At 40.6% G+C, this 24861-nt stretch overlaps 9 protein-coding genes across 9 annotated transcripts; 6 read left to right on the plus strand and 3 right to left on the minus strand. All coding sequences in view use genetic code 12, as the record gives it.

The window, feature by feature from the left end:
- The first annotated feature begins 39 nt into the window (after positions 1-39).
- On the plus strand, positions 40-1415 carry RJT20DRAFT_11658 (uncharacterized protein). Its single transcript, XM_064915839.1, has one exon. It carries the CDS (start codon positions 268-270, stop codon positions 1162-1164), a length of 897 nt encoding a protein of 298 aa, XP_064777114.1. The 5' UTR covers positions 40-267; the 3' UTR covers positions 1165-1415.
- On the plus strand, positions 1416-2476 carry RJT20DRAFT_11657 (uncharacterized protein). The gene has a single exon (XM_064915838.1). It carries the CDS (start codon positions 1668-1670, stop codon positions 2460-2462), a length of 795 nt encoding a protein of 264 aa, XP_064777115.1. The 5' UTR covers positions 1416-1667; the 3' UTR covers positions 2463-2476.
- Positions 2477-3666, minus strand: LYS5 (holo-[acyl-carrier-protein] synthase). Its single transcript, XM_064915837.1, has one exon. It carries the CDS (start codon positions 3512-3514, stop codon positions 2492-2494), a length of 1023 nt encoding a protein of 340 aa, XP_064777116.1. The 5' UTR covers positions 3515-3666; the 3' UTR covers positions 2477-2491.
- A 152-nt stretch (positions 3667-3818) lies between these two features.
- Positions 3819-4928, minus strand: RJT20DRAFT_143685 (threonine aldolase; the record flags this gene model as incomplete). The annotated part of the gene is made up of 1 exon (XM_064918675.1): positions 3819-4928. The coding sequence occupies one exon, from the start codon at positions 4926-4928 to the stop codon at positions 3819-3821; it is 1110 nt and encodes a 369-aa protein (XP_064777117.1).
- A 1154-nt stretch (positions 4929-6082) lies between these two features.
- Positions 6083-7857, plus strand: RJT20DRAFT_124216 (uncharacterized protein). Its single transcript, XM_064916176.1, has one exon. The coding sequence runs from the start codon at positions 6282-6284 to the stop codon at positions 7785-7787; it is 1506 nt and encodes a 501-aa protein (XP_064777118.1). The 5' UTR covers positions 6083-6281; the 3' UTR covers positions 7788-7857.
- Positions 7858-8919: 1062 nt separating this feature from the next.
- On the plus strand, positions 8920-11501 carry RJT20DRAFT_11665 (F-box protein). The gene has a single exon (XM_064915841.1). It carries the CDS (start codon positions 9056-9058, stop codon positions 11456-11458), a length of 2403 nt encoding a protein of 800 aa, XP_064777119.1. The 5' UTR covers positions 8920-9055; the 3' UTR covers positions 11459-11501.
- Positions 11502-13389: 1888 nt separating this feature from the next.
- Positions 13390-15432, plus strand: MSS11 (Mss11p; the record flags this gene model as incomplete). The annotated part of the gene is made up of 1 exon (XM_064918117.1): positions 13390-15432. The coding sequence occupies one exon, from the start codon at positions 13390-13392 to the stop codon at positions 15430-15432; it is 2043 nt and encodes a 680-aa protein (XP_064777120.1).
- A 1253-nt stretch (positions 15433-16685) lies between these two features.
- Positions 16686-19604, plus strand: RJT20DRAFT_132223 (uncharacterized protein; the record flags this gene model as incomplete). Its single annotated transcript, XM_064918118.1, has 1 exon — positions 16686-19604. The coding sequence occupies one exon, from the start codon at positions 16686-16688 to the stop codon at positions 19602-19604; it is 2919 nt and encodes a 972-aa protein (XP_064777121.1).
- A 183-nt stretch (positions 19605-19787) lies between these two features.
- Positions 19788-23972, minus strand: RJT20DRAFT_101737 (chromatin-remodeling ATPase; the record flags this gene model as incomplete). Its single annotated transcript, XM_064915666.1, has 3 exons — positions 19788-23459; positions 23520-23774; positions 23922-23972. 3 exons carry the CDS (start codon positions 23970-23972, stop codon positions 19914-19916), a joined length of 3852 nt encoding a protein of 1283 aa, XP_064777122.1. The 3' UTR covers positions 19788-19913.
- Positions 23973-24861: the final 889 nt, after the last annotated feature.

The raw sequence follows: 24861 nt of genomic DNA on the forward strand, positions 1-24861 counted from the left end.
TATCTTTCTATTTTGTTGCCACAGCCTCATTTAAAGTGCTGCAAGTCCCAAATACCGCAGCACAAATCTATATATAAATTATTGATATGCGAGTACCTAAGAAATTATTTATTTTTCGGAAAACTTGCATTGGCTGCGGCAGGAAGAATGATACGAGGGAGTAGTAAATCTTGATGCAAAAGAACACGCTATGTTGATATATATTAAACTAAAGATTTCCTCACTGCAATTGGAAATGATTCCAAGGGTGTAACGACTCAGGTCCAAATGCCCTTTAGAAAGGTATCTGGAGAACATATTCTGAAGGCGATAAACAATGACAAAATCACAGAGGAATATCTTGGGAGTAGCATAAACAGAAACGAAGAGACTTACTTGTTTCACAAAAGTGACCTTACTTCGAATAAGTTGACGGTATTTTCATTGACAAACCTAGACCCTTGGTTGCGGGGGCAAGAAGACGATGTAGCATGCGTCCCAATGATGGAAGCTTCAAAAAAGAGGTTCTGGTCTAAGTACTTCGTTGCTGCGAAGCGTACGAGAGTATCTGAAGAGGGTGTCTTGATTACGAGAAAAAAGCACAACTACTATAGAAAGTACGAAATAATTGGACTGGAACATGAAGTTGTGGTGATGCTAGATCACAAATTGCTACCAATCACGGATTTCAAGTACAAGGATAGCTGCTACCGCTGGGTCTTCTTCAATTCTAAATTAGTGGATGGAAAATACAGCTTCAAGTACGTCCTTTACAAATTAGACAAGGATCAGCATACTTTGTTTGACAATAATGAAAATGAAATCAATCGGGGCGAAGTCTCTAAGGCTGGACAAAATCCCTTACTCAGTAATACTATAAATCGCTTTAAGTCATTCGATGACCGAATGTTCAGTTCCAAATACATGCCAAAGGATAGCCCTATGCGCTTAGCCGAATTCGAACATAATTTGAATGATAATTATCATAAAGACTTGCGGGCTTCTTCCTACCTCAAGATATTCAAGAAAAATAGGAACTCGAATAGCGAATTGCTCCAGAACGACGAGCTAGTTATATATTTGGCCCTTGTCTTTAAATACGTACAAGATCACAAATTGAGCAAGAAGAAGTACTTGAATGAGTTACGATATACCAGTGAAATGGGAGTACCTGCTCTTTTTTGACCATGTCATTCGTGGCGTTACCTACGGTGATGACCGGAGATAGTCCTTGCAAATCGGTTAAGGTTTGTCCTTCGCCACATATACAATAGATAAATAGACGAACCTGCATTCAAAAACTTCTAGTTGCATGCCACTGTCATAGAAGATAGAGCAGAAACGGGGCTGGGGTTAAATCGGTTAAGGTTTGTCCTTCGCCACATATACAATAGATAAATAGACGAACCTGCATTCAAAAACTTCTAGTTGCATGCCACTGTCATAGAAGATAGAGCAGAAACGGGGCTGGGGTTTACTCGTAAATATGATATAAATATTTCTATTGGTCGTGGGTAAATCCTTACTGTAAAAATTGTTAATTAATTGGAAGAGCGACCCGTCAAAGACTTCTTGGTCAACAATTGGGTAATTGAAGACATATTCATATTGGCAAAAGTATTAGCGAAGCAGCTTCGGCCCAATCGTAGCACCGCAGCCCAATCGTAGCACCTCAGTACAACACTTCTATGAAAATGCTGGACTTGGCAGAAATTACAAGTGAGCCTTCCTTCACCCAGGAACGGCGTCCATGCGTTTATATTCTATGCAATAATGTCATGCTGAGAAAAATAACCGTTCTCAATTCGAGTGGGTCCATGCGAGGCCTCTTGGATTGGAAGAAAGCTGCAAAGAAAGATGCCGCGATTTCTCCTATTAGTTCAGACGATATACCCGTACTAGAGGCCAACACAGGTACTTTTGGTAGCAATCTAAAAGTAGTGACATTTGTATGCAATGGCAATCAACTTGAGAAAAAAGACTACCTGGATATTATTAAGAAGTACCACTCAAAATACTTCAATTATACATTCAATCTAAAAGATGGAAGTTCCTTCATCATGAAGCGACATAGAGTATTACCAATTTTGGATTTCCAGTACAACAATAACATCTATAGATGGATATATACAAAGCCAAGAGCTACCGAATATGATTTTCTCTATTCTCTCTATAAATTGGAATCACATCAACAGACTTTATTTGACGAAGATGAAGAATTACTAAATACCAAAACCAAGGGAATATTTTCCATTTCCTCCAAAATTCCAAAGTCGGAGTACTATGGAACACACCTAATTGCTCAACTAGAACACAAGGAGAAATCATACCCTTTTATACGGTTGATGCCAACTGCAGAATTAAGAATATATGACTGGGCAGAAATACCGAGATTGATTGTCGTTCTCTTAAGCACTCAGTTGAAGTACATCGCAGACAGCAAGTTAGATAGAGAGAGGGCCTGGGAAACAATGCTGAGATAAACCAACCGTGCTTGAGTATATACAGATAGTTAAATTTGTAGTTGCAAGATACTGAGGAAGTCAATCGCAAAATAGCGCATACTTGCAGCTCTATTCTGGTTGATAATTGTCACAATTACTGGCAATTCTTCCAACGTGCCTTTCTCAAGTATTGATGAAAAGCAGTAAAATTCAGTTTGATTTTCTAACGCTTTGACAAAGCTATCTTCCTTATTAATGAGCTCTCTATTATCGACGCTTATATCGGAATACCAAGGGATTCTATATTCAGAAATGAAGCCTGACTGTTGTAATAGCAGCCTTGGCCTAAAAGATTCAGCAGCGAACAGCTCGCCAGTTATTGTGAATGAGAAGTCTGCTAATTGTATGTTTAGACCACTTCCTAAAAGCTTAGTATATGCCTCCTTCAATGTCCACAAATGATTAAAAGCAAAATATCTCTCATTTATGTCCTTGATACTATTCAAGTGCTCCAATTCAGTTACCGCAAAGATTGGATGAAATTGTTCGAGAAAATCTGTAGGAGATATACTACTTTGTACTGAATGGGATAAATCGATTCCCACAGGTGAGTTTGGCTTCGAATATTCCACAGCCAAGCTTATGACTTTATTGGAGCTGCTGGAATTGAACTGAAATTCCTGACCCTTTAATAATGGTTTGCCATAGTCATTGTATGAAAATTGCACTTTCTTCCAGGGCGATTTCTGGTCGTTTCTACTCAAGTAATTAAGGACTAACTTGGTGAAAAGATCAGTTATCAACAGCTTGAACCGTTGAAAAGGATCCTTAAGTGACCGTATACGCAATTGCTGCTTCAAATCTTTAAGTAATCTCAACGCTGTCTCGAAGTTGTACTCATCCTGTAAGAAGGATACAAGCGAATCTGATATAGTAGTAGTGAAAAGTAATATCACAGATGACGAATCCTTGGTCGATAAGTCGCTCTTATCGATTACAGAGTCAAGGTGCAAATACAAAGATGTCATATCAACGCTTTCGAGTACATTCTTGAGGTGTCCTAAAGAATAAATCTGGATACTGAAGAACATTGCAAGTTCATCAACTTCAAGTCCGTTAAAGGTCGGTAATCAGAAGTTACATGTAGGAAGATCGTCGCTACCATATCACATTTAGTCATTCTTAGTCTGACCTTGATAGCCGTCAAGTCCTATTCCAACAAGTCATAGTTACGATTTAAAGAGTGGAATTCACTATGCTAGTTTAGTGTGTGAAATGTAGTCCATTAATATGTATAATTTCATTGTGTTCTTGTCAAGAATGCTGATTGAAAAACCTTAATGTTAGATAAGGTAGTGTATTCATTCTAGATATTAATTTATAATGTAAAAATATTTACTCTTCTATGTTACTGTAGAATGTCAATTGCTCGTCACCTTCGTAAGGATTCTTCTTGGCATATTCCTTGAGTTCAACAAGAAGCTTCTTCACAGCTTCAAAACTCTCGTCAGAGATTTGATAGTGGAAAGCAATTCTACCAGAGTATGCCTTGATGTTGTACTTATTTGCAAATTCGACCAATGTCTTTGGATTGATCTTGTTCTTCTTCAAGTCCACAAATACAAAATTGGTTTCAACAGGATGCTCTAAGTAGATTTCATGCTTCTTACATAATTCTCCCACTTCCTTAGCCAATTCATGGGTTCTCTTTAACTTCGACAAGTTTTCGTCAATAGCAGCAATGGCCATAACGGCCAACAAACCACTCTGTCTGATTCCACCACCATTTTGCTTTTTGAAATGATTGGCCTTGTTTATGAACTTTTTGTCGCTGACCAAGACTGATCCAATTGGTGCTCCTAATGTCTTAGAGAGACACAAGGATACACTGTCAAAGTAAGAACAGTATTCCTTAATTGAAATGCCCGTTTCGACAGAAGCATTCCATAATCTGGCACCATCAAGATGTAATTTCACATCATTTGCTTTACAGAATTTAGAGATCTTCTTAATTTCATCAATTGGAAAGATCATCCCGTGGAGTGTATTCTCCAATGAAATAACTTTTGTTGGAGCTCCGTGTATTTCACCATCATCTGGAATGAAATTGGGCAATATGTCATCCTTCAAGGTCAAATAACGATCGTTTTTTGGCTTTATTGGTTGAACCATTGCTTGTGAGAGCGTGGACAATCCACCAGCTTCGTGGACGTAGACATGACCTCTGAAGTCACACAAGACACTAAATGGAGGTTGAACAAGGTTAGTTCTTAGAGCGATCTGGTTGGAGAGAGTACCACTAACACAATACAACCCAGCTTCCTTTCCAGCCAATCCAGCAACTTTGTTCTCCAATTCAATGGTGGACTTATCTTCGTTGTATACAGCATCGCCCAAAGTTGCCTTGGCTAAAGCTTGAACCATCGAAAGTGATGGTGTGGTGAACGTATCACTACGATAGTCATTGTGAGCAGGGCTTTGCTCTGAAAAGTTTGAAAAATCCATTTTGTCTTGTTCTACTGAGTCGTATGTTGAATAAAGAGGGACTACACTGATGAAGACTTTTCTTGCTTATATAGAGACAATGACGACTATCTGCTAACAATTTTCTCGGAGGCTTGAGACTTTTGCCGTGCCGCTTACAAATCTGACTTGTTATGTTTGCTGTGCTAAATAAATATGAGACTATACCAAAATAAGGGGTGGATTTCGAGAAAAAAGATGAGATTTCAGTGTTGCTCTTATTTATTTGAAGTGATGATGATTTTCAAAAATATACTACGGCATTTAGGATATTTGCAAGAGAATGGCCCTAATTTTAGAAGATCCGTTAAATGTTAAATGGTAGCAGCTATTTTGTAACCTATTGCATTATTACGCATTGGACAATTGTTGATAAGAGGCTCTCCCCATACTAGGGGAATAGTCCTATTATTAAGTGATATAGGCTATGATAACTCTGTTTCTGATATCGCTTCGCAATTTGTGATTAACAAGGTACCTTAAATAATCATGCTTCGTATTTTTCACCTTTTCAACCATCTTTATCAGCATAACCGTAATTGTATTATTATTAATCCGAGTGAGTCACGAGGGATTCCACGTGAACACGCATCCTTATACCTAATTGGGATAATCACTGCGATTCCAGACATTTCCTAATTGGTACCCATGCGCGGTAGACTACGCTTTTGTAAGTGTCTCAGTTCTTCAACAGATAGCTCTATGAGGATGGAGAGCAAAACCAAACCATACGGCCCCCAGCTGTCTGCTCTGGAAATTGACAAATTTCTGTGTAAATGCAGTAGCTCCAATGCAATAGCTAGCGAGTGTAGAAAATAATTGGTACTCGAGGTCAATTGAGGGAAGTCCATGCCACTGGCTTCTACAGTGGACGTCTCACTACTATCAACTATACACTTTGTAAATGCCCTATCTTCGAACTCTGAAATTTCACTGTTTCCCAGATCTTAGCGAGTAAACCCTACTAAGGGATCCCGCTAGCTCTTTCCTACACTTTTCAGAACAAATCCCTAGATTTAAACTAAAGCTACTACGCAAACATCATCCAAATTTATCAACCTCTGGGAGGTTCCTGATAAGCGTCCCAATCGGGAACGGTGCCGCCTAAATGTAATTTGTGTCTGAAAAAAAAAATAAGGGATCCTCGTTCTCCAGACATTGCCCAGATCAACAGTATAAATAGTGGAGTAATTGACTATTCTGTGTTTCTGATAAAGTGAACTCACTAGTGTTATTTTTGATAGGAACAGCTTTATCTCTATATCTGTTTGAAAATAGGTAATTTTGCCCGAATAACAGTACTCATTCCATATTTTTCAACCCCACATCCAAGAAATGTCTGCCCCATTAGAGTTCGAGGTAACCTTGCCAGACGGCAACAAGTTCACCCAGCCAGCTGGTTTGTTCATTAACAACGAGTTCGTCAAGTCTGTCGCCGGTAAGACTTTGGAATCTATTAATCCTGCTACTGGTGAGGTCAATGGTGTCGTTTACGCTGCTGAGGCCGAGGACGTCGACATTGCTGTCAAGCACGCCAGAGCTGCTTTCAAGGAATGGAAGAAAGTCACTGGTGTCGAAAGAGGTATCTTGTTGAACAAAATCGCCGATACTTTTGAAGAAAAGAGAGATTTGATTGGTGCCATTGAAGCTTGGGATTCTGGTAAGACCAAGGAGGCTAACGCTGTTTATGACATTGATGAGTGTATCTCTTGTTTCCGTTACTTCGCCGGCTGGGCTGACAAGATCCAAGGTAAAGTCATCCAAAACGATCCTAAGAAACTCGCATACACCATTCACGAGCCATTTGGTGTTTGTGGTCAAATCATCCCATGGAACTATCCTCTCGCCATGGCCGCTTGGAAATTAGCACCAGCTTTGGCCGCTGGTAACGTCGTTGTCTTAAAGACTTCAGAATTGACTCCTTTGTCTCTTTTGTACGTTGCCCAGATCTTCAAGGATGTCGGATTTCCACCTGGTGTTGTAAACATCATCTCTGGTTTCGGTGCCACTGCTGGTAAGGCTCTTGCATCTCACTTGGATGTCGACAAGATTGCTTTCACCGGATCTACTGTGACTGGTCAAGCCATTCAGCAAGCTGCCGCATCTAACATGAAGGCTGTTACCTTGGAATGTGGTGGAAAGTCTCCATTAATTATTCGTGAAGACGCTGATTTGGAGCAAGCCGTCAAATGGGCCGCTTTTGGTATTATGAGCAACCAAGGCCAAATTTGTACCTCCACATCCAGAATTTACGTTCACGAAAAGGTCTACGATCAATTCTTGACTGAATACGCTCAACATGTTAAAGAAGAATACAAGCAAGGTACTATGTTTGACTCATCCGCTGTTGTCGGTCCTCAAGTCTCTAAGGTTCAGCACGACAAGATCTTAAACTATATTGACATTGGTAAGAAGGAGGGTGCTCGTGTTGTCTTGGGTGGTGAGAAGAACACCGAGGGCGACTTATCTAAGGGATTCTTCATTAAGCCAACCATCTTTGCTGACGTCAAGCCAGGCATGAGAATTGTTAATGAAGAAATCTTCGGACCTGTCGTTGCCGTAGGTAAGTTTACCACTGACGATGAAGCCATTACCTTGGCCAACTCTACCCAATACGGTTTAGGTGCCGCCATTTTCACTAAAGATATCACTGTTGCTCACTACTTGGCTACCGAGATCCAAGCTGGTATGGTCTGGATCAATTCTTCTAACGATTCCGACGTTCACATTCCATTCGGTGGTGTGAAGATGAGTGGTGTTGGTAGAGAATTGGGAGAGTACGGTTTGTCTATGTACACTCAGGCCAAAGCCATCCATGTCAACTTGGGTAACAAGTTGTAAGACATTTTCTTTTTTTGATTGTTCTTATTTAGAATGGTGTTAATAATTAATAAACGGTAGGTATTAAAGGAAATGTAAAAGGTTGCAAAAGGTTGCAAAAATTCTCTATTTCTAAAATTGTTGCAAAAACCAAAATAAACCGCAGAAAAGGGTCAAAAGTAGAAGCAAGATGAAAATCAAGGGGGCAGACTGTATTATTGACAGACTAATCAGTAAAATATCTCAGTCAAGAGAGAAGTACTTCTGTTTTGTTACAGTTCTCCACCATATCCCCTCTCTTCACCACCCTGTCAACATAGAGTAAGCAATCAACCCCCCCTTAGTAAGCTATTACTCAAGTCTTTGTAAGCCTTACATAAGTAACATTTCCGACTCGAGAGCCCAATCCAGAAGGTGCACTAAAATTCTCCACAGCGGATAATGTCATAGGTAGACCAGTGGAACAAATCCCCTTTTTCAGCATTGGCACCAACACCAGGTAGTAACAGAATGCGCAAACATGTAAACATAAGCGGGCTTTATGGATGGCGGATGTCTAATCCGCTGGATGCTTACTATTGAATCTTAGTAAAATTATTAATGCCCTTAGTGAATCATCATGCTCGCTACTACGACAAATTGGGCTGCACAGGACACCGGAACTGCCCAAACTTAACTAATTTCTGATAGCGACAGTCAGACGTAAGGCCGCAAAATTCCTGGAGGTTACATCACCGCAATTACCGCGAAAAAATTGCTTCGGTGGTATGCTCACCTTCTGCCCGTCACCTTCCTACCACAGACAATACCCTGGTCATAGTTGTCTGGGGGTGGATGGATTGCTGTCAAAGACCATCAAATGCCGTCTAACGTCCTTCTTATAGCATATAACTAAATTCCAGGCACTTTTCCATCAAAAATTTGGGAATTTTCATAACTCTCTTTGCTGATATTCTTCGCCGGATCTCTAACCACAAACTTCCTCACTATCCACTCCAGTTACCGTCGGTACACTAAATCGGCCGCACGACCCCTATTTTCGTATACCGGTCTCTATCAGCTCGTTAATTAGTAGCAGTTGTATGAAGAGAAGCAAATTCTTGGGAAGCCCATGAGCAAAGAGGATAGTCTCCAAGAGTGTCTTATTCGTCGTTGTTAAGAGTTTCCAAGCATTCATATTCGAATTTTAAAGTTTCAATTTTTACAGGCTTTCTTTCTTGTTTAGCGCTGTAGTTCAGTTCCTGGTAGTAACCTTTTCATTATACCCATCAGCATAGAGAATATGGAGAATGTTAACTGGTGATTCAAGTTCTTCTTTAATATCGTCCATTCCTATAGCTGCAACAGCATCCATAGCGGTATCGATGACTTCAGCACCATCCTCTGGTCAAGCAGCACCCGCCTGCTTATCGGGATCAGCCAACTCGGCTCATTCCCCACAGAATCTTGCCCCTATTTCTCAAGCTATACCATTAGGAGTCAAACATCCGATACTTAATCTAACGCTCAGTACATGTTCTTCACCTGAACGCCATTTTGTACCGTCCAGTGATGAAGAACACAGCATCTCGAGTACATTATCAACGTGTTCATCATGCAGCTCAAATGATAGCTTGTCACCACCATTACCTATCATCGGCAGTGGGCTCAAACTCACCAAGAGGATAATACAACCAAGAAATTCAATCTTGAAAAAGCTTCCCGCTTCCATACTAGCAGATACTTTACAATACGTAGACCAATACGATCTACTTAACCTACTGTTAACTTGCTCGACTCTTAATCACTTGGCTGTTAATAGGCTTTACAAGAGAGTTACGGTCATACTCAACGGAGAGTTTCCTCGCCGCTATAAGGATAATGCCCACCAATATATTCTGGAAAATGGATTGAAGTATATGGATAGTTCTATTATTCTTAACCTTGAAAGTCTTATCAAATTTCTTACTTCATTGCACACTAATCCAGAATTGATCCAAAAGATCAAATTTTTCGTCTTTGATAAGTGTTACAAGGTTGACCAAGTGGACATAAACTTAATACAGCTGAAAATTATCGAATTCTTCGGACTGAACTCAACTGAAATCAACTTTTTGCATATCACTTTTATCGATTTCATCACTGGAATCATAAAACTCACTGATTTCTTGAAGAATTCCAATGTGAGGAATAAGATTTTCAAACTATTCGTAACTAAGACCGAAGATTTGTATGAGCCAAACATTCCCCAAAGTCTTATTAACTTATTCTTGATGTTGAATGAAGTGGAGCTCATGGAGAAGGATTTTGTTTTTGACTTGTCAAAGCAGCCTTACGATGTTTTCAATTCGCTTTTCACTTTGACTTGTAGCACAAACAATCAAGTTGGTTTGGAGATCTTGAAGAAAATAAAGTTATATCAGAAAGACATGAAGTTGAAGCTCAAGGGATTGACCATTTTCCACTGTCATAAAGAGAATTTTAGCGACGAGAATGACCTTTTCAATGATTATAGCTCCAATAATATGAGATCTGGAGAAGATGGAGACCATTTCAATCAGTATATGAATCAGATCAGTAAGAAATTGGATTTCTTCAGCATTCACGAAAAGATCGATATTATGAACTTGACCCATTTATACCTCAAGGTGGACTGTAACGAACATCGCCACAATCATTGCAATTGTTTTGAATCCTTCTTCAAGAACTTCACGGAATTTTCCGTTCAAAACGGCGGTTTGCCTAATCTAATCAATTTTGAAGTGGAATCTTTCCCTAACTTAGACTGGTTACGTCCACATCAAATTCTAGAAAATATTCTAACACCATTAGGAGGCTTTATAAAGACATTAACCAGTTTGTCACGGCTCACCATTGATTTCTCGACACCAGGATTCAAAATGTTCGATAATAATATGGGTATGTCTACTTGGTTGTTGAACAAATTGAATGAAAGACTCATGGAGGCATTCTTCCTTTGCTTCTTCACCTCTTCCAACAAGCTGAATATGGTGACAAATCTCAAAACATTGCAATTGCCGGATTTCTTGACTTCTTTCATTTACTACAAGCCAGATTTTTATGAATCACTTTTGCATACCTGTCCATGCTGGGGCTGTCAATTGGTGTTGGAGCAGTTGTGTCACAGCTTCTACCCAATCAATAGCGAACTGATAAATGACAACACAGATGACGAAGAAGAAGAAAATGCTACACTTGACTTGGAGTCAACATACTACATGCTAATAGGATACATTCTCGGAAAGTTGCAGGCAGACAGAGAGGTTTGTATTCCAATCAAAGAAAAGACTTTTAACTATGGTAAATACCCCATCTATAAGGGCCAACCGCATACATTGCACAACGGATTTCATAAGGGAGAAGACGCAGATGACGATGAAGAGGAATGCACCAAGTGCCTGTGCAGCATTAAGCAAGATCCTATGGGAAAGAGCAGAATGAATATTGACAACCTAGTCACTACGTACATTGTCCATCAGCTCGACCCAATTATTCAATATTTGTCAAACATATTTTTGAATTTGGATAATTTGATGATCCATGGAATTTACTATGAATACGATACTAAGCTCGATCGACTTGCACCTATTTACGACGACTATGAGTATCCGGCTGACTTTTTGGCAGAGAAACAGGATGAGATTGATCGGGGAATTAAGCCTAGTGGCCCTTTTGGCTATTTCAGGAATTGACCAAGGAAAGGGTAAGCGATAAGCAACAAGGTCATGTTCTTGTATCGCTGGGGATTAATATTTATTGATTATATAGTTTACATTATCACAAAAGTTCTATATTAAACGAATGGAGGCTACAAGGGAATCCGCTACCTTGGGGCTCCCCAAGTTGAACACCATCCGTAGACCAATTCAGTACTATTACAGCGGTCATACTGGGAAATTCACATTGGTGTATAGGGTCGTGTGTGCGGCAACTACGCAATGGTTCACTCCTGAGCCGGTCAATCAAGGGCATCGGAATACATTCCAGCTTCTAAACCTGAATCTCGGGTAGAATCTCAACCTTACTTACTAGACACATTAGGGGTAAAATATATGCAACTCGGCTAACAACAACCGGCGCTACCATATTTTGAGTGATTTCTCAACTGAAACCAGAATTCGAGGAACGATAACTGCAGGACTACAGTCAAGTTAGCTGCATCCTGGAAATAATATGTTATCTGAGATAGGTATCTCTTCCGTAATCGTAAAGACGACAGTCGTGCGTGTACCGAAGGCTCCACTTTAGAGCATAGTTTCTGGGTGAGGTACAGGAGGATTAAATATCGATAGGAGGTTCCAGTCCTCAGTATATGAAGGATGGAACCAAGCAATAGATGAGCCAAGGGCTAATTATGGCTAATTATGGCTAGGGCTACCTATTAAGGTAAGTAGTAATAACGTAATAATTGCTATTTCAGCGGTGTAATTGGAAACAAATCAATGTTCCAAATTGCGTTATTATCTATACCTCCCAGAGTTGAGGATCTCGGTTGGGGTACTAGAAAATTCAGGGACTGGAATGATGCAGTAGTGAGAATGTCATGGAAAAGGCCCACTTCTGACCTTTCCATGCACTGATGTGGGTAGATATTTTTCGGTGGGGAAACAAACAAAAAATTAACCAGTTGAGGCTAATGAGTTTTGATCCAGTGACTCTCGCTATTATGCTGTTATACAAGGCATCTATTGCTTGGTGTTCTTGACCCCTCCACTCCCCTCTTTCACTGGAGTTGCTTTTTGTTTGGTGGTACTCCCTTGATAGCACACTTGCTGGATGGGCTCAAACCCGCCCCCAATTAATATATCATGCCAGTCGAGGTAACATCCAAAAAACACGCAATCCACCGTAAAATCAACCCTCCCACAACCCGCCTAAGCATCCTTCTTATATCTACTAGCGATCGAACCCCCACTACGACTGTATTGTAGCCTCTTCTTCGCATCCATTTTGTTTCTTCCTATACACACTGCAGCTCCCAACGAACTTTTCTTTTTAACAGTAATTTTTCACCTCCACAACTTCCAGGTTGCAGCAGTTCCATCTCTTCTCTCCATCTCTTATTATTGTTCCTACAGCTAACATTCTACTTGGCCCACACTATCCACCACCGCCTGTTACATTCCTGCCAATCTCACCCAACGGTGCCAGAAAGCCCAGATTTCCCATATCACGCCGCACTATATCCTGTGTGCGGTGAGTCGCCCATTTCAATCATCTCTATTTGCCTGCCGTACAGCTCCTCCTGTCTTACAATTCTCCGTCGCTATTGTCTCCCTACATTTTTTTGACAACCACTTTTCCAGCGTATCTTACAACCAGAATTAGCGAGGGCCCTTCAGTATTCTTGGATATTTCTATATCACCAACCGGATTTCTTTATATCATTAACACTGAAATCGCCAGCTTTCCATCCCAAATTTCCCGTGAAATCCACCGCTGTCGCATATACAACCATCGTTCCTTCTTTTCATCCACGGTTTGCTTCGTATCTCGAACCTGGGCCTCCGTCCACTACTCTGTGCCATTATCTGCCTTCTCCCACCGCACACCAAAACCGTTACATCCTACAACAGCTCCATACTCCTAACTAACACACCCAAGAAACGCTACTTAACTCTGGATGTTTCCCAACACTCAGACTTCGCTTGACCCGCCGTCCACACTGCTGTCTACCTCCCTGGGCGCATCGGCGTCCACATCAGCATCGCTGTTCACCCTTTCCTCAGTCCCTCAGAACGTCGTCAGTGACATCTTTGCCAAAGATCCCCACCAACTCCTCCTTGCACATCTCTACAACTATCTAAAAGAAGCAGGACTCCACGAGTCTGCAAGACTGTTGCTTCTGGAATCGAACCATGTTCCCCATAACGTCAAAAACGGTGCCATGGCATCGGCGGTAACTGATGCTCAAATGGTGTTGAACGGTGCTCCGTCTCAAGACCCGTTTCTCTTGCAATGGTGGACACTTCTCTGGACAATTCAGTCTAACATGAACCCTAATCTAAACCAACTTTTCAACAAAACTACAGACCCACAACAACAATTTAACCAACAGCTTTTACATCAACAACAGTTGCAATTGCAATTCCAACAACAGCTCCAAAATCAGAACCAAAATAGTCAATTAAACACTGGAGCTCTTCAACAGAACATAATAGGTGCTAATGGAGCAGCAGTGAATCAAAATGGGTTGGCTGGACTAAACCCAAACCACTTACAACAGCAGCAACAGTTTATCCAGCAGCGACTTCTTCTTCAGCAGCAGCAGTTACAACAGCAGAAGCAACAAAACCAACAACTGGGGCAGAACCCTCAACAAAACCTTCAACAATTGCAAAACCAACAAGCTAATCAAGCAGGACCAGGGCAACGCCAAGGTTCAGTATCTTCTGTTTCCAGTGGTGTTGTCCCTATATCTTCCAACGCCAACAACAGAATGCTTCCTCCTAATTCAGCAGGTGCTGCACCAATAACTTCTGCCCAAAATACACCTAAGAATGTCAATCTCCATCAATATCAACAACAACTTGGATTGCAACAAATGAAGCTCCAATACCAGCAAAATGCACAACAGGGCCAACAAGGCGTCAAGGGTGGCTCTAACGGTGCTAATATGGTTGGTCCCGGACCTGGATTTACTCCAGGGGTTGGACCAAATGGATCACAACTTCAATCTCCGCTCTTAATGAATGGACAACAACCGACACCACAACAACAGCATGCACAGCAACAACTTCAACAACAGGCTCAAAAACAGAAAGTTCTGAGTATGAATGATATAAATGCTTACCAACAAAATCTACTTCGAATGGAGAACCAAAACAATCTTCAGGAAAAGCAGTTTCTCATGAAGCAGCAGCAGGTTCAGAATCCTGTTCAGCTGCAAAATGGCAATCTGCTAGTTCCGCCTACTCCTCAGTTCTCCGGTACTTCGCCTCTTCAGCAGCAACAACAGCAGCCAATGAACTCCGGAGCCAATGGACAAGCAGTACCCAACCAAAACGGGACGTTAGATAACAATCAACTCATGTTGCAACAGCAACAGCATCAACAAGAAATGATGTTCCAAATGTCAATGTTGCAACAGCAGCAACAGCAGCAGAATATGATACCGCCTCAGATGCAATTTCAACAACAAAATAATGGCGCTAACAACAATAATGGGGTTAATAATAATGGAAACAATGCTATGCTTATTATGGGCAATGACACGGAAAGTATTTTGGCAGCTGCAGCTGCTCAGAATAGATCCAGCGGCCCAATGCCTGCTAATATTGCTGCGGGAACTCAAATCACGGCGGCCAATGGTGCAGCCATGAATAGCATGCTTGAGGCAGCAACTAGCGCTATTCTATCCAATGCTGGTAACAAGGACCAATCGAATGGTGTCTCTGGCATCAATCCTAACGATTCCATGGCACAACAACAACTCCAGTTAAACCTTCAGTATCAGTTACAACAAGAACGACTCAAGCTCATTCAGCAGCAGGGCCTGATGAATTCAGCAGATAACAGTATGCTTAGTAATGGACATATGAATGGCGGTGGAAATGTTGGTAATGGTGTTCTCGATGGAGTGAAGGACCCAAATACCAATCATAATAGTGGACTTATTGAATCTGACTGGATGAGTCTGATGGGTTCAGGGCCAGGATTCCCTTGAACAAAGTATTCAAAAGGATAAGATCCATCGCATATATGTACTAATAAGAACTGCGTAGAGATTCAATAAACGAAATTCCATGGCACTTATCTGTAAGCTTTTCTGTTAGCAATGTCGGATTGAATTTAATTGAATAGTATAATCAAGTATCTTCGGGATGTGCATAATGGGGTACTTCTGTGAAATATTGGGATCTCGAGGATGTCTTCTGCTGTTTTACTTCATTGAAGGTGGACAATACACTGAATACTTCTTTGACCATCACCCATTACACCCACTCTCCTCCAGTCATCTCATAGTACCCCATTCGACGTTGCGACCCTCATCGCTCTCCTCTTCACCTATTTGCACCTAATTTTCGAATAGGTGCAAAATCTGCGACACTGTTTATCGTAATTTAAGCCAAGTGAGATCATCACCACCAGCCAAGTTTCTTATCATCAGAGCAGAATGTGAAATCTCGCCACATTCCATAGATATCTACAATCAAGTCTTTGGATAACTAGCAACAAAATAATCGTAATCCACTCATACCAAACCCTAAATCTGACCACCCACCTCCTACCGCTGTCGTATACCTTACTAACCTCGGATTATCATGTGCACTGCTCTCCACCACGTCGGGTATTCGCACCCTCTCCCTGTCGCTCGTCCCACTAACACCCTGTCCCGCTATATGCACCGCCGCCTAAAATGGTAACTTCATACCAAACCATAACATACAGATACTGACCATTACTATTACAGATACAGTAGTAGGATCTCGAATTAGAGCACGTTAGGTCCCAATTACACACAAACCGACTCCCCTCAGGAACACTTCACTATGTAGAAGTGTGTCTATTCAAAATATTTTTCTTTTGATATTTAACCAAGAAACTCGTTCCCTTCAAGACATCATCTCTACCACCAACACCTTTCCCTTAACAGGCTGCCGAGCTCTCTCGCTTGCTTTTCTCGCTATTTTTTCCCTCTACCATCGAATCGTGGAGAAAAATAGTGAAGATTAGAAAATACATGGAACCAAACACTGCGACAGCATTGTTTAGATTTAACCAGTAAAGTAATAAACCGTGTTTATTCTCGACTTATTCATAGCGCTCCGAGTCACAGCCATAATAGAAGCAATTCGGGCAATTCTGATTGTAGAAAACATCTAATAGTCGCTGTATCGGTAGAAATCTACTCACTATCAACAATATTCAATTGTCACATTCACATTCACATTCTATAAATGATCCCGCAACGCCAGCATGAACTTCGATAGATTCAACCCCCTATCAAGTTACCTTTCCAGCTATGGAGCACCGCTGGCGGCTCCAGTACCATCACAAGAACCTCAATCAAGCATACCGCCGGCACATCAGAGCAATGCAGGCACTTCTGTATCAGGCGCTGATGATTGGGGTATAGAAGAAAATGTATCGACACCATCCGTTTCCCAGCATAACTACTTCACCAACCAATTACATCCTATTCATCTGATAAGTCTGAATCCACATTTGGAAGACTTTGCCTCGCCGCAATTTCCTCAATATGGATCTCATCATGGCAACTTCCAATACCCACAGCACAACAACTACCAACATTCACATCATTCCCATCAGCATTACGAACATTCATTACAATACCATTACGAGCATAAAGACCAACCAGATTTCCTGTACTATTATAAAAAATACACTCCTCATCCTATTGAGGGAAATACAGATAACTTTTCAAAATTCATTTTCAAATACTTAACCCTAGATAAGATAGAAGACAAATTCTGGGAAAAATTCAAGTACAATTTAGTCACTTCAGATTTATTAGATGATACCATGATTCTTCTGAAGAATGAGCAAGCCTTTACTGCACTTGAAGCTACCCTCTCTCAGCAGAAACAAGATCATGATCACAGAAGGACTACACTTGTAAGCACATTAAATTTTGATGGCTCGCAATTGGAAGTTCTAGAGAAGCAATATCGTTTGAAGTATTCGGGAAGATACGGCAATATGAACTATATTATCCTTGTAATAAATATGATAATGTACTTACTAAAACAGCAGCAGAGGGTCTACTTAAACAAACCAGCAATTCCCCATCACAGCCAAATGAAGATGTTTAAAGTGACTTTAATAATAGCATCAAAATTGATAAAATATAAAAAGTTCAAGCTTTTAGTAATGTCACAACGGAACTTGGCATTATTGAACCAATTTTTGTTGCTGAACTTCGACATAAACAAGCGTTTGATACAGAAATTGATTGCATTAAAGGAATTAGAGGTGTTTTACTATATCAATAGGAAAGTTAGCCAAAAAGAAAAAGCGGAGAGGGAAAGTTATAAACACGACTTACGAAGCCATCTTGGAAGCTCATTACATTTTCTAATTCTCTGCATGAGGACGTCAATTTCGAAGTTGTTACCATACTTAAATGGTGATCTTTTCGAGAAATATTGTTCCTTAAACAATATTGATATTCACTTCCTAACAATTGAGTATGAAGTTGACGACTCTGAGATGACAGAGCCAAATAGTTCAAACCACTCAGAATACAATAGTTTAGATGAAATTGTTTTCAATATGAATAAGTTTAACCAGTTGCGGAAGCTATTTATCTGTCAATTACTTACATTGAATGAATCACCAGTTAAACACAATTTTTTTACATATACACTCATGGACCAATTTCCTGGAGCTGATGTCCAAGACGACCTTTCCATGAAAGACCTCATGAAGATGACATTGCTAAAAGATATTTTTGAGGAACATAATCAAACTAGCAACACATTCATTTCTTTGTTCAAGAACTTTGAATCTATCAATAGAGATGAGAATGCTTTTGGTAACAAATTTAGCATGCCTCAAGAAAACCAAGATATACTCACGATAAAGAGTAATCAATTGCATGCCAATAATAACAACGACACTAGCGAGGAGTATAACGATACAAACCTCGTCACCCTAATTAACAAGCTATCCAATTTGACGACCAACTTGAAATATTTCCAGAAGTACAACAAATCAACAACAGAAAATATAGACGAGCTTAATGAGAAATTGATGATTTTCAATAAGTTTAATGATGATTTGCAAGCGATTAAAGCGGCCTACCTGTTAAATGTAAAGGATTTAAATGCGGAAATATACCAGCTAAGCAATCAGGAGCCCCCATCACCGTCAGTCTCAAACTCGAGTCTTACATCCCCACGATCCTCAACAATTTCAGCCAATGGCGAGTTCAATTTGAAATCGTTCCATAATTCCTCGATAAAGAAACGATTCTCGTTACCAGTTTCAGTTCCTCCCTTAAAGTCACCCATAACTAGCCCAGTGGCACAAAATATAGAGGCGGGATCGAATGATAGAATTTCCAGTGATAGAACTCATGCTCCCGAGGCTAACGTGTCATCTTCTTCAGGTAAGAAGTACAAAAGGTTGTCAACGGGCCTTCAGTTGGGCTTATTGACTGTATTTGAAGAGCCAAAACAAGAGGGGGCTCGTCCTCAGAATGGAAACTACAGACACTCGTCCGGCTCCAACTCGGGGCGCAGATCCGGCCAGCATTTTCTTCGCTCTCTAGGTAATGCTGGAGGAGTTTCATATGATGATAATTATGTAAACATACTTCCTCCAGCAAATTATGAAACATACAACCAAGCGACTTACGAACAGCTTTCGAATAATGGAAACAAGAAACTAAGTTTCACTAATTTCCGCAATTCTAACAGATTTTCGTTGAATTCAGTGAACTCTAATATTAGTGGATTAACAGACCTCATCAGTTCTACCCAAATAACTTCGTATGATGACGATGACATAGATGGGTTGGTGAAAGGAACCAAGAGTGATGATAAGTCTCAGGAGATCTCCCAGGAGGAACTTAAATTGAAGTTGGAGGAAAGCTTCAGTCGCATTTACAACTTAGAAAACGAAAACAAGATTTTGAAGTTAAATAAAAATATGACTAATTCAGATCATGATACTATCAAGTACGAGAATGGATCTGTCAGTGAGCAACAAAGCAATTCTAACGACAATACCCATCAATTAGACAACAAAAAGAATTGTGAAAAAGAATTTAAACTAAATGGTCCATTTCTCTCGGAACTAGAGAGAAGTTTAGCTCATAAAATTAGCCAAAATTCGATTCTCGGCAATTCCGAAGTTGGAGACGAAGCTTGAAGGCGGCACAAAGGATAATATCGACATCTCTGAAGCCATCATCACACCTATCGCCGATTTATGCATCTCTAGGTCACCAGGAGGAAATGACGAAGTACTACTACTATGAAAGTATATACTCAAGAGGATATATAAAAAAGCATTATATTTTTGTACTACATCTAACTATTTATTTATACACTTCTTCAATTCTTTAATTCCTTTTAATATATTAATAATTTATTCTACTCCTAATACAAGTATATGTACATAAGAAAACTCTTTCGATATTTGACATCAAAAGATCAAGCCAAATACCTAGTGCAATCTTTACAAAGCCGGAGTGGCATTTCCAGAGAATGAACCTTCTCCTTCATGATACAACTCTTCTAATTTTTTGCTGCTCAAAGCGTCATCAGCACTAACGGTCTTTCGTCTTGCCTTTGGCGCGCCATCTGGAGCGGGAGTTGATGCAATAGAGCTTTCTACCAGCTTCTCGCTACTATCGTCATTATCTTCCCCTCCCAATAATAAGAAAGCAACATCTTTTTTCTTGTTGGCAGCCTCTTCCTTTTTATTAACAAGCATTGCCTTACCTTCCATGACAACCTGTTGGACCTGTTCTTTCTGCTTTGCTCTGTCTCTCATTCTTTCTTCGATTGTGTTTCTCGTTAACAATCTGTACACGGTAACCTGTCTTGTCTGTCCCAATCTATGTGCTCTGTCCATAGCTTGCGAATCAATCGTTGGGTTCCAATCAGAATCGTAGAAGACAACTGTGTCTGCCGCAGTTAAGTTAATACCTAAACCACCAGCTCTTGTAGAAAGCAAGAAGATGAAGATTTCTGGTTTAGATTGCCAGTCGTGCACTAAATCTCTACGGTCATCCAATTTAGATGATCCGTCCAATCTGATATAAGTGTGTTGTCTGTATGTAAGATATTCTTCCATCAAATCCATCATTTTCGTCATTTGGAAGTAGATCAAAACTCTATGACCATTTTCCTTCAATTCAACTAAAAGGTTATCTAATTTCGCTAACTTACCAGATTCGGTGATAAACCTGTTCATGGAAGGCATCCGTATGTTCGAGTAATCAATTTTGTGGTTAATAGTAGGTGGTAGTAAGTCACTCTTAGGAAATTCAGGAACGGGAATGTTCTTGTTTATGAGGTTGTATTGGCTGTCGAGTGATAATGGCATTAAACTGGATCTGACATCAACACTAAACAAGACATCCTCAACTTTGCGAGGCAATGAAATGCTGCTGCACTTCAAGTCTATTGGTGCCGCACTTGCAATAGGTTCTGCTGCTGGACTAAGACTGTTAATGTACATGTCCTCGTAAACCTTCTTCTGGACGGAATACAACTTCTTGATGTGGGTTGAGCTCTCGATCAAACTATGGTCATTCTCAAACTCTGAGATCAAGAGCTTTTTGTTTGCAGGAATGAAATCACCCTCATAAAGTTGCTTGAACCTGTTCACTTTTTCGTAGTTAATGTCTGTGTACTCCTTGTGTGCTATCGCACGTTCTAAGATATTCATATTAGCTTTTTTCTTCAATTCTGCTGGAGAAGTATCCACAAACTTTAACCATCCGAAACCCTCATTGTTATCGATATTTTCAGGATTATAGATACTGAACCTATCAAAAAGCTTTTGCCTGGTACCAAAGTCATTGTCAAACGTGGGACACAATAACTCGTCATATAACAATCTCGGTAACTCGTACTTTATTAAGTTCTCGGTAGTATATGACATCTCTAAGTCATTTGTTTCTCTTATAAAAGAACCTGTTTGAGCAAACTTTCCAAAGGCAAAACTGGACTTCACATCAGCTCTTTCGAATAAATCAGGATGATTACACACCTTTCTAAATTGCATTACAAGGTTGATCAAACTTGTTGCATCCTCACCGCCACTGTTTGCAGAGTCGAGCAAATCCATGATAGAAATTTGCGAACGCAACATCTGGTAATACTTTTTCTGTCTGTTCGTTAAGTCACAGAACAAGTCAATTTCTACCTTATCTCCAAGCTCGCTCTGAACATTCTTCTTAATACGACGCAACATAAATGGCTTAAGAATAACATGCAATCTTCTGAGCTGCTGTTCATCCAAATTAGTATTGGATTGAGCATGACTTTCGATATCTTTAGAGAACCAGTCACTGAACTCGTCATGCGAGTCAAATAACGAAGGCATAATGAAATGCAAAAGTGCCCAAAGCTCTTGCATTGAGTTCTGGATAGGTGTACCGGTCAACAAAAGTCTGTTTCTGCAACTGAAGGACAACAATGATTTCCATCTTGAAGACAGTGACGATTTGATAGCTTGAGCCTCATCCAAAATCATGTATTGCCATTTCATTTTCTGGAAATATGCCGCATCTGCTACTACAAGTTGGTATGACGTCACAAGAACATGAAATGGAGCATCTTTGCCATATCTGAAACTTTTTCTATCCCAAAACTTTCTCAATATCTTACGGTCTTTTGCATTTCCCCAATAAGGTAAGACTTTGAAGTTTGGCACAAATCGAGTGATCTCTTGTTGCCAGTTGTGTAAAGTTGAGGCGGGTGTGACAACCAAGAAGGGACCCCAGATGTTATGCGTTTCAGCTAAATAAGAAAGAACGGAGATACTTTGAACCGTCTTACCTAAACCCATCTCATCAGCCAAAATACCATTAATACCTTGTTCATACAAGTTGGCCAACCAATTTAATCCCTTGATTTGATACTCTTTAAGAGTACATTTCAACATCTTTGGTTGTTGGATGGTAATATCACCCATAAGTGTAGGGTTTTGGAAGTTCATTTCTTCTCCGTTGGTGTCTGGGTTCTTAAGAGGATCGTCATCGAATTGTTTAGCTTTATTCTGGGCTGCTTCAAGAGCATTTTGAGCGTTGGCAGCAGCAGCTTTATTCAATGCTTCCTCGTCCGCATTTTCGAAGTCCAAACTACTGATATCGTGCTTGGTACTTCCATCCACATCAACATATTTATCATACGAAGAACTGGTCTTCAACTTAGCTACGTTAGGGTCAGAGTCAGATCCCTCGATCTCATCGGTCTTGATCTTCTTACCAATAAAATGAGAATACAACTCTGTCTGGGTAATCAAGAAGTTTAACTTACGAGATTGTCTCTTTGCTTCTCTTTCTTCTTCCTCTCTCTTAGCTTTGTCTATTAACTCTTTTTCGTGCTTTTTACGCAATTCGCGCTCAATTCTTTCATTACGCTTCCAGAAGTTGAACATCTCACGCATAGCTCTTCTTGCCTTTGTGGTCAAGTCCTTCTGGTTCTTGTTGTTCTTGAGTTGCCATCTCTTTGCTTCTCTTGCAGCTAAGATTGACGTTTTCTTGAGATTGATTAATTTGGCTTGTGTGGCTTGTTGCATAAGTCTGCTTACTTTGGGGCCGTCCTTTCTAGATAAGTCCTTCCAAATTGCCACATACGTGTTATCATATTGTTTGACGAGTGCCTTGAGTTCCTTGGGGTTCGTCTTGGGTTCTTCCTTTGCTTCACCCTTTTTCAATGAAATTTTAATCTTGAGCTTAGCTCTTCCTTCTTCATCCTCATTGGATGCTCCAGGTCTTCTTCTCTGTCTCTTTCCTGTAAAAACGTCGGTTTCAGGCGTGCTATCATTCTTACGCTTTGGTCTTGATCTCTTTAAGGGCGTACCAGCAGACGATGGTGCTTTTGATCCGGCTCCCTTGCTTGCTGGCGAAGCTGCACCTGGTGTGGAGGTCTTTTTCCTTCTAGTCTTCGGTTCTATCTTGTTGACTTCCCTTGTAGTTCCCCATTTAAACTCTTTACCTCTTGTGGTGTTATGATGCAAAGGTTTAGAGTAGTCCAATGGAGTCAAATCCTTATTCTTGTTGGTGTCACTTATCTTGTTATTTCTAGACGAAATATCTTCAGCCACAACCCTATCAATGTAATTGTAAGCCATTTCAGATGTCTTCAATACAAGCAGGTTCAACTTTACCTCATCGAACTTTAACAAGCGAAGATCATTAGAAAGAGCTGTGTCCTGGTCCAATTTGGCCATAAGCGACACCTGCGATTCAAAATGACTCTTGTAGTCGTCATCTATTAAACTTGAATCCTTTTCTTCAGGTGAATAATCAGTTAATATTGGCCCTACAACCTTGTCCTTGGGAGTAGATGACAGTTTAAGTGACTTGTGTGCTCCAGCAGTAGCCAAGCTGAGCTTTTTCGTTTGTTTTCTGGATCGCTTTCCGTTGATGTGGATGGTCAACTTAGTTGTCCTAGGTTCCTCCAGTATCGATCCGTCGGATTTTATGGAAGATGTCGATGCTGAGCCGACCGCAGGAGGCGGCGTGGTGCTATCGTTGGATAGCATCGATGAGATGTTCATTATGGATCTTATAGATGAATATAGAAGCAGTGAATCAAATCAATGTTTTGGGGGAGGACCAGCTTGATTGATTTGTGATTGTACTTGGACTAGTGTCGTTGCAACTTGGCCTGTTATTCTATAGTAATCCAAGCTAACTGTAGTTTTAGTTTGATATAATGATCTACCGTGAATCAATCAAAGAATCGGCAATCTGTATATGCTGTTGTTACACTGCCTATAATACACGGTAGCGTAGGTTCTATTCTTCTCCCGATGTATGATTACCAAAAGAGTGGATGACGAATTCAATGGCAAACACACCAGTTTTGCTCTTGTCCCGCTTACTATATGTCCGGACAACTCCTTGCGACGTCAACCAATGGAAAATTTCACTAGCTGTTTTTCAGTATCACAACCGTCTGCACTATCAAGTGATGGTGAAAACCGGACGTATTAGCTGCAAATAGAATCCAGGTGGTGGTGGGAAAAGGAAAACGCTACAGTCGACAAAATAGTTTTGAGACAAATCCTGTTGATGTGAACAAACCTTTTACGATGCGTGCTCACCCTCGAATTCTGGTCGCCTAGCACAGTTCTACGCTCGACGAATTCCCTTGTCGCAGTACCGACGATGGCTCGTTTGCTCGGGCCTTTACCAAATGGATTCGATCGAATAAAAATGGGTGCGAAGTGGAGCAGGCAAGTACACAGGTCAAGGAGGGAGGAGGTAGGAGGGAGACGTGAGACGTGAGAAGGGAAAGGGAGCGGAAGTGGTGAGAGGAGGAGGAAGAGGAGGAGGAAAATGGAGAGTGGGAACGAAGTGGTAGGTAGAAGTTAATACACAGCAGACGTGGAGCATGGGTGGGTTTCTGGGACCTGGGATCGACGTTTGCGGTGGGTTGGAAGT

Source organism: Scheffersomyces xylosifermentans (genome assembly GCF_036884685.1).
Source record: "Scheffersomyces xylosifermentans strain CBS 12540 chromosome Unknown RJT20scaffold_1, whole genome shotgun sequence".
Classification (NCBI taxonomy): Eukaryota; Fungi; Ascomycota; class Pichiomycetes; order Serinales; family Debaryomycetaceae; genus Scheffersomyces; species Scheffersomyces xylosifermentans.